This window comes from Hyaena hyaena, unplaced genomic scaffold, assembly GCF_003009895.1.
Source record: "Hyaena hyaena isolate Hyena2069 unplaced genomic scaffold, ASM300989v1 scaffold_1893, whole genome shotgun sequence".
NCBI classification, from domain to species: Eukaryota; Metazoa; Chordata; class Mammalia; order Carnivora; family Hyaenidae; genus Hyaena; species Hyaena hyaena.
In genome coordinates, this window is record NW_024082529.1 from 30,130 (window position 1) to 38,994 (window position 8,865).

Here is an 8,865-nt window from a genome sequence, read left to right on the forward strand (position 1 = left end):
TTGCATTTTTACCATTAATTCACTTGAATGTGTTACTAAATCAGCCTACAACTAACTTTACACTTACATAGTTCATCATTTCATAAAAGAATGAAGTATAAGCACAGAAGGAGAGCTGTTTCTTTAAGTCTAACTAATAATTTGGAAGGACTTAAGTAGAGTTGTCCAAAAACAATTCTTATGAATAAGGTATGAGCAAGTTATCTGCAAAACACAGGGAAATCTACAAGTAATGTGCACTCATATTGTCACTCATACTGTTTGCAAATACCTAAATTCTGGCTTCACTTTAAATAAATTGGAATCGAAAAGAACAATGTTGACATGTGGGTATGATTTATGCAGAAGTGCCATTACCATATTGTTGTGCAAAGAAAAGACCTGGATCTCTTAATAAAAATAGGGGCGCCTGGCTGGCTCAGTCTGTTGAGTTTCCAACTCTTGATTTCTGCTTAGGTCATGAACCCAGGAACTTTGGATCAAGCCCCTCATCCTACTCTATGTTCACAGTGGGGAGCCTGCTTGGGATTCTCTCTTTCTCCCCTTCTGCCCTCCCCTGCTTGTGCTTTCTCTCTCTAAGAAATATTTTTAAAAATTAAAAAATTAAATGTAGGTGTATACATTAGAAGTTTAAACAATATGTTATTTTTGTGATTCCTCTAAGCACTTTCGAATCTCACCAAAACATTTAGAACAACACATAGCAAAATTGTGTGTGTTTATATATATAAGCACACACATGTACGGAGGCACATATGTGTGTGTTATATAATATGGATGCACATGTACACAGACCTACATGTATGTATATTATAGATAATGTAAAGGTATGCATACACACTCAGATTCCAAAATAGATTGTTTTGAATAATACTTTATGAAATTTTAGATTGACTACAGTAAAATTGTACTGTTCTTCTTCTCATTTGAAAGGAAATCTTATTCTTTGATGTCCAGATAGGAACTGGGGGAGTGGAGTTTAGTAATCATAGAATTAGGTGTTTAGGTCAAGAAAGTTCCCCTGGTTCCGCTTTTTTCCTTCTGTGCCTTTATTTGGTCATTTTTCTTGGACCATTACAGGGTAATGCTAAAGTTAGCAAGTGGACTTGGGAAAAACCAGAAGACACGGAAATGAATAGTGGGAGAAAGTCCTAACTCTCATGCAGGTTAATGAATCAAGTTCTTTAGAATTACAATCTTCCTATCTGCTTTGAGCATTTATGTTCCATTTTATACATGTTTATGTCAATGCCTAAGTTATAAAAGTGCTTACTCTAATAAAAATTTTACTTCTTTGCTCTTTTTTCTTGCTTGTTTCTTCTTGTGAATATATTTCAATGCTATGCTGTTACCTATTTCATGGTTCAAATCTTTACTGCATATTTCATCATTTATTAAAATTAAATAACAATGCCAAAATAAAATAGAAAAACTACAAAGTTACACACAAAGTTAGAGACATTCATTCTTGTTAATTTATTAAAGTAACATGAGATTATGTCTCCTAGAATCTTGCCAAGGATGGATACCTTGTTTTTTGGCAATGATGGATATAAATTCCATGCATCGATAGATACAGATATACATACAGAGAAATGTAAAAGTTTCTCTGAATACGTAAGACACGTTGAATATTTAATATATATATTTATGAACAATTTGATTTCTTTCTTATATGTATAGTTACATTTTTATGAATTCCTCCTTTCTTTCTTTCTTTCTTTCTTTCTTTCTTTCTTTCTTTCTTTCTTTCTTTTCTTTCTTTCTATTGATATTTAGTGGTTCCTTGTATTTGTGGAAAAGCAATCTGTGATCCACTATGCAGGTTACAAATGTCACTTCCAACTTTGTCACTTGCATTTGAAGTCTTTGTTCTATTACAGGCTAAATTTTTAAAGTATTAGCTACTACAAACCTTTCTTGTATGGTTTTGAGTTTTTAGTCTCCTTAAGAATGCCCAAAGAGGAGATTGGTGGAGGGTTTTTAACATTACCTATAAAGCTTAAATTTTCAAAATGTATTGTGTGTGTAATTAAACTTTAAGTACTACACTCCTGGGAAACAAAATGTTTTCTTCGAATTTTCAACTATTTTGCAGTTGTGATGTTCACATGTGTGTTTTGCATAAGAGAAAGAAGGCTGCGTTCTATTTCCTAATTAAGAAGCTGATAATTTCAATTCAATGTTTTATCAGTTAATCATTTTCACACAGATTCTTTTTTTTCCATTTTTTTAAGGTTTACTTCTTTTTGAGAGAGAAAGAGAGAGAGAGAGAGAGACAGAGGATGAGTGAGGGAGGGGAAAAGAGAGGAGACACAGAATCCAAAGCAGGCTCCAGGCTCCTAGCTGTCAGCACCTGTCAGCACAGAGCCTGACACGGAGCTTGAACCCATGGACCGTGAGATCATGACCTGAGCCCAAGTCAGGTGCCAGGAGCCGCACAGGCCTCTCTGGATGGCAGTCACAGCAAGGAAATACCAGTGTTTGCAGCTCCTGCCATGAGAAACAAAAACTGGTATCTCCTTCTGCTACAACTGGCTCATGTTGGAAATGAACCTGCTGGTATTGACCAGGCCTCACAATATTCTATACCAGACCCATATTCTGAACACAGATACCTCATAAGGAAAAGCATATTCCTGCCTTTACAAAAGAGACTTTAGATGAAAGCTCTGTGGGTGATTGTCAAAAGACTCTTCCTATGGGCCTTGCAGACCCAAGACTTGCATAATAAAGGGGGTTAAGAACACAAGAGTTACAACTGAACCTGGCCCTGAGACGAAGAGCCTATTTTGGGGTTAAGGTACAGATAAGAGCAGAACACAGTTACTACATATATCTTTGCTAATTGGTGAAGCATAGCAGTCCCTTCCTCAAGGCCTACATTCCACAAACACCCTCCCTTACACTGGCAGCTGGGATGAGGATAGATAAGAGTAGCTAAAACATAAACCCAGGTGCTAAGACTGACACATTTAGGGCCCCCATGATAGTTTCCACAAACAAACCAATTCAGAAACATCCATCCTCTTGAGAGCCAGACAGAATGACTCCTAGCTTATCTATATACAATTTAACTTATATGTTCTCCTGTTTTTCACTAAGAGCATCCTGTTAATTTCTTGGTTGTAAATTCACTATAACTGGGATAATTCTGCAGAATTTCAAAAACTTGTTATCGCAAAAGGCCTCCCATTATAGAAATTCCTTTCTCTGACTTATGTTGTTGCTGAACCTTTAAATAAAGACACCAAAACTGACAGGACAGAGATGCCTGCCTGGTGATCAGAAAGAATCTCGGGGCTCTCTCTCTCTCTCGCCAACACTGTCCATCCTTCAGGGACTCCTGGACCTGCCAGAGCCGGCTCGGCCTCCAGCAGTCAGGGGCTTAACCGACTGAGCCACCCAGGTGCCCCTTTCACACAGATTTTAAATGTTACCATTAGCATATATTAAATTCTTACACATCTGCTTTAGGAATCTCTGGTCTGCCCCGGGGACTCATTTGTCTCTGTATGTCTCATATTGCTGGGCCTCTGTGATGAGAGGGCAGAGGCCTCACTTGGCCTCCGCTGGTATATATATATATACCTCAGCTGGTATGTGTGTGGACCAAAGAGCAGGTGCACTTCTGGCTCACATTGGCTCCTTTCAGACTATTACTTCTCTTTGCTCTTTAAAAAATCCCCACTACTTTGAAACTCCTGTTAGAAACCACGTGCTGCCTTCATAAAAATTTGAATTCCTCTCCCATGATCTCCACCCTTCATCCTGCTCTGGTCACTATTCATAGCATGTTCAATCTTCAGCCACCAAGCTTCTCAACCACCTCTATGACACTGATAGATTTCTGTTCGCTCATCTCATTCTCACACCCTCGATGCCTGCCATTAAGACTTCTGATAGTTTTTCCCATAGGATTCAGTCTCCCTCCCTTATCAATTTCTTTCTTAACCAGTTTGAATCCACAGTCCAAATTAAAAGGACTCTTGTCAGGGGCGCCTGGGTGGCTCAGCAGGTTGAGCGTCTGACTCTTGATCTTGGTTCAGGTTATGATCTTGCCTTCATGAGACTGAGCCTTGCATTAGAGCTCTATGCTGAGCAGAGAGCCTCTTTAAGATTCTCTCTCTCTCTCTCTCTCTCTTTCTCTCTCAACATAAATAAATACATAAATAAACACTTCAAAACAGCCTGGTATGGTTAATTTTATGTGACAACCTGACTGGGTGTTAGGGTGCCTGCATACTTGGTTAAACTCTGTTTCTGGGGGTGTCTGTGAGCAGGTTTCCAGATGCGGTTAACATGTGAATTCGTAGACTACATAAAGCCGATGGCCCTCCCCAACGTGGGTCAACCTCAACAAAGGCTTGGGAGACCCGAGTAGAAGACAAAGTTTGAGTAAGAAAGATTTCTCTCCCTGCTTGACTTTCTCCCCACTGGGACATTCATCTTCTCTTGCCTTCACTCTTGGTTTGAGACTTGGTCTGTAAATCTTGGGACTCCTCAGGCCCCATAACCACATGAGTCAAGTCTTTGTAATGAATCAACCCGTCTCCCTCCATGGGTGAACCCAGGAACACACATACTCACACCCTGGTTCTGATTCTCAGGAGAACCCTGTCTAATACACACCTTAACTCCTTTGCTTCTTTCCTCCTTATTATTTTGGACTATAATACTTAATATAAATTAAACGGTTAAAATATAATGGTTAAAAACAATTGTGTACTCGATCGTCATTTTTTTATTAAAAGTTTTTAAACATTTATTTATTTTTGAGAGACAGAGAGAAACAGAGCACAAGCTAGCGAGGGGCAGAGAGAGAGAGAGAGAGAGAGAGAGACACAGAATCCAAAGCAGACTCTGGACTCTGGGTTGTCAGCACAGAGCCAGATGCGAGGCCTGAACTCACAGACTGCTAGACCATGACCTGAACTGAAGTCGAATCCTTAACCGACTGAGCCACCCACGTACCCCCTCAGTCATCATTTATACTAGTTCAGCTAAAATACAATGTAAAAAAAGACTAATGATTCATTTTTCTTGGTTTCCCATTTCATTTGAAGAACCCAACCCCGAAATGAACACTCCAACATTTTTTCTCATAATGCCTACATTCCCCCCACTCTTTCCCACTCGGAGAATTCTCTTTCACATGTTCAGCTGTTTTGTCAAGGCATAAATATTTCCCTCCTGCCCTCTTTCATGCCGTCTTGCATTGTGATTCCCTGGTAGAGCAGAAGACAGAGAAGTAAGTCATCCTGGGTCCCAGATCCACCTCTCTGGCAGAACACTAGAGCCACAGCCCCCAGCCCATGCTCTGATGGAGGATCAAGCGCGATCCCATCTGCCACCAGCACCTAACCGTCCATCTTTCCAGATCTTCCCAAGGATCTCTTTAGGGCTGAACATATTCCCCATCCTTTTTTTTAGTGTATTTTTGAGAGACCAAGAAAGACAAAGTGCACACGTGAGTAAGGGAAGCGGGAGAGAGAGAAAAAGAGAGAGGGAATCCCAAGCAGGCTCCATGCTGTCAGTGCAGACAGAGCCTGTCGGGGGGCTTGAACCCATGAACCATGAGATCGTAACCTGAGCTGAAATGAAAGAGCCCGGGGCTTAACCAACTGAGCCACCCAGGCGCCTCTGCCTATCTTTTCTTGAAGGAAAATTTCAAAATAAACTGAAGCTGCCTCCAACATTCCTGCTTTGCCGGCGATACCTCACTGACTCAGTATCTACCCTGCCTCCACATCTGCCCCTCCCAGTGACTTCCTAATTAATTCAGCCTTTACCTCCCACTCTCTAAAACAATTGTGGGTGACAAAGTCCACTTTCTAGAGTTCTCCCTTTGGTGTCCCTGCTGCTTCTGACTTTTCTCCCATCTCCCTGGCTGTGTTTCCTCAGGCTTCTAGAACTCTCCTTCTCTCTTTGACCCTTTAAACACGGGGCCACGGCAGGGTTCATCACCATCTATTTTCTGTGGAGGCGATCCCGTGCAGTCCCTGGCTTTAAGCACCATGTATATAAATGGGCCTGTGTGTTCATGACTTCTACCATTATTTCCTGGGTTCGACCTCTCCACCAAGTGCCAGGCACATGTTTTCAAAGGCACAGATGACAATTTCACGGGAATGGCAAATGTGTGTACTTAGGAACCTTCCCCAACTTAGACATCTCTGGTTACGTTCCTCATTGACATTTACCATCTCAACAAACGACACTGTCACGTGCATGAGCGAACCCCAAAACACCCACCTTCAAGACACACCCCAAATTCACACGCACTTTTCACCTGCCTCCCTTCCCCGTCAGATCAAACCACCCTCACCTTTTGCTTGAAATAGACCATGGGGCACCTCTTGTTTGTTTGAATCGCTGCCTTTGGATAATACACTCTCCACACCACAGCCAGAAAGATGGGTTTAAAACCGATCAACCTGATGACCCTTTCCTCTGCCTAAAACCTGTGGCTCCCAGAATAGAACTCAAACTCTTTCCGGCTTTATATTGCTTCCTGTCACGAGTCCTCATATTATCTTGTCTCTCACCACTTTCTGGCTGTACTGGACTCGAATAAATACAGGTTATTACCAGTGCAGGGGCTTCGCCCTTGCGCTTGCAATCTGGAGCACATTTGCCCTTTATTTTTACATGAAAGAGACCTTTTTAAAATATTAATATTATTTTAATGAGATCAACTATTTATACAAGCTGGGCAAAGAGCGAAGGTGGGGAAGGAAAGTACCTTCGAGAAAATGAAGGGAAAAGGCAGGCAGGGGGAAGCAGGGGACTTATCAACAGTCTTCAGAGCGGGATCTCCCGAGTGAGGGCAGGCGGGTCTGGGGGTGCAGCAGTACTGTGTCGGGGTCCCATGCAGAGGTAGAGCAAGGGGTCAGCGAGCTGAGGGTAAATATACAAGCGTGAGTCTCAGGAGGCTTTGACTCTTAGGAATCAAGGGAGCCTGAGAGCTGGGCAACCTCCCTCGGGGGCGAAGGAGACACCCCAGGCCCTGCTCTTAGGCCCTGGAGGAAGGCGTGAGGCCCCAGGGGTGCGGCCTCCTTCCCCAGCTCCGAGGCTGAGGCTCCGCGTCCTGGACTGGCGCAGTCCGCGCGGTGGGGTGGCCGGCACACAGGGAAGGCCGGACCCGAGGCCCGAGGTCCGTGTCCTCCCGGTGCACACTGCAGCTCCAAGCGTGAAGGCGGCTGATCAGAGGCCCTGGCCGGGGCACGAAGGAAGGGACCACTCCATTTCTGATCAGGGGCTTAAAGGCGGACGGCCCGGGCTCTGGGTTGCGCCTCCTGCTGGCGCCCTCCGGGATCTCAAACCACAAGGGCCCGTCAAACCGCCTGTTCCCCTTCGGGCACTGACTGAGGGCCCTCAGCACCGTCTCCTTGGCGCACGGGTCTGGGCGCCCCTGGGAGGGTGGGCGCCCCGCAGAGCAGGCGCCGCACCCCTGCACCCGAGACGCCCAGGGGCTCCCCCTGCGCTCAGGGGGCGTGATCTTGACGGTCACGGGGCTCCAGATCCGTTTCGGGTGGCGGGCACTCCAGAGCCACCGCTTCATGTAACTGTCCCAGGCGCTGGAGAGATCCGGCCCCAGGACGGTCTCCGGGGGAGCCTTGGCGGGAAAGCGCCTCCAGGCCTCGGTGACCACCCTCCGCGGGCTGGAGGGATCCCAATTCAGCGGCACCCGGGGGAGGGGTCCGGTGCGGACGCGGCGCCCAGCGTCCTCTGTCTGGGAGGCCCTGCGCCAGGGTTTCGGTTGCGCTTGGGCGAGGGGTGGCGGCGCAGGCCTGGGCGTGCTCAAGTAGCTGCCCATGGGAGCGGGCGTCGGGGCGGGGGTTCTGCTTCCAGAAGTTCCCAAAGCCGCAGGACCCAGCTGCCGGCGAAGCCCCTGGGACTCCGATGACGGTTGGCATGTGGGCGCACGAAAGCGCGCGCGGGCCTGGGCGCGGGACGGTCCTCAACCCCGAGGGCGCGTGGGGCCAGCTGAGGGGATGCGGGAGCTGTCTGCTGGCGCAGGGGCAGCCCTAGGGGGTCATAGCCTCCAGCCTCTGTCCTCCCCGCTGCCGGTAGCAAGAGTTTGGCTGTGAAGAGAGGCCTAGGAGCTCACGATCCCCACTCCCACTCACCACCCACCCCCAGCATTTTTATTGTGATATCATCCACATATCATACAATTCACCCAAAGTGTACATTTCTGTGGCTTTTGGTACCTTCACATATGCGTGCACTCATCGCCATAGTCAACTTGAAAACATTTTTATTGCTTCAGAAGCAAATCATGTATTCTATAGCTAGTCCAGCTACCAACCCCTTTCCCGAGCCACAAAGCAATCAGTAATTCATTTTCTCTCTAGATACAGATTTTCCTATTGTCGGCTTTTATATAAGTGGGGTTATATAATATGTAGTCCTTTGTGACTGGCCTCTTTTGCTTAGCATACTCTTTTCCCGATCCTTCCGTGCCTCAGCATGCAGCAGAATTTCACTCTTGCTATGGTCCAGCACCCATCCATGGTATAGAAAGACCACATTTTGTTTATTCGTGGCCAGTTAATCGACATTGGGGTTGTTTCCAGTCTTCTGATACTATGAATGGTGCTGTTATGAACATGCATATATAAAGTTTTACATGGACAAATGTTTTTGTTCTCTCGGGTGTATAGCTAGCACAGAATCATGGAGTCAAACGTAACTGTTTAACTTCTTGAGAAAGTACCAGATTGTTCTCCACAACGTGTGTGCCAGTTCACATCTCCCCCAGAAGGATTGTGACTATTTTGGTACTTGACTTTAGAGGGAAGAGGTATAATAATTCCTGCAGTTCATAAAAGTTACTGATACGGTATTGATGGCCACTCT

General features: G+C 45.3%; 1 protein-coding gene across 1 annotated transcript; it reads right to left on the reverse strand.

Moving 5' to 3' along the window:
- Nucleotides 1–6,699: 6,699 nt before the first annotated feature.
- Nucleotides 6,700–7,910, reverse strand: LOC120226905 (POM121-like protein 12). The gene has a single exon (XM_039225078.1). It carries the CDS (start codon nucleotides 7,817–7,819, stop codon nucleotides 7,016–7,018), a length of 804 nt encoding a protein of 267 aa, XP_039081009.1. The 5' UTR covers nucleotides 7,820–7,910; the 3' UTR covers nucleotides 6,700–7,015.
- Nucleotides 7,911–8,865: the final 955 nt, after the last annotated feature.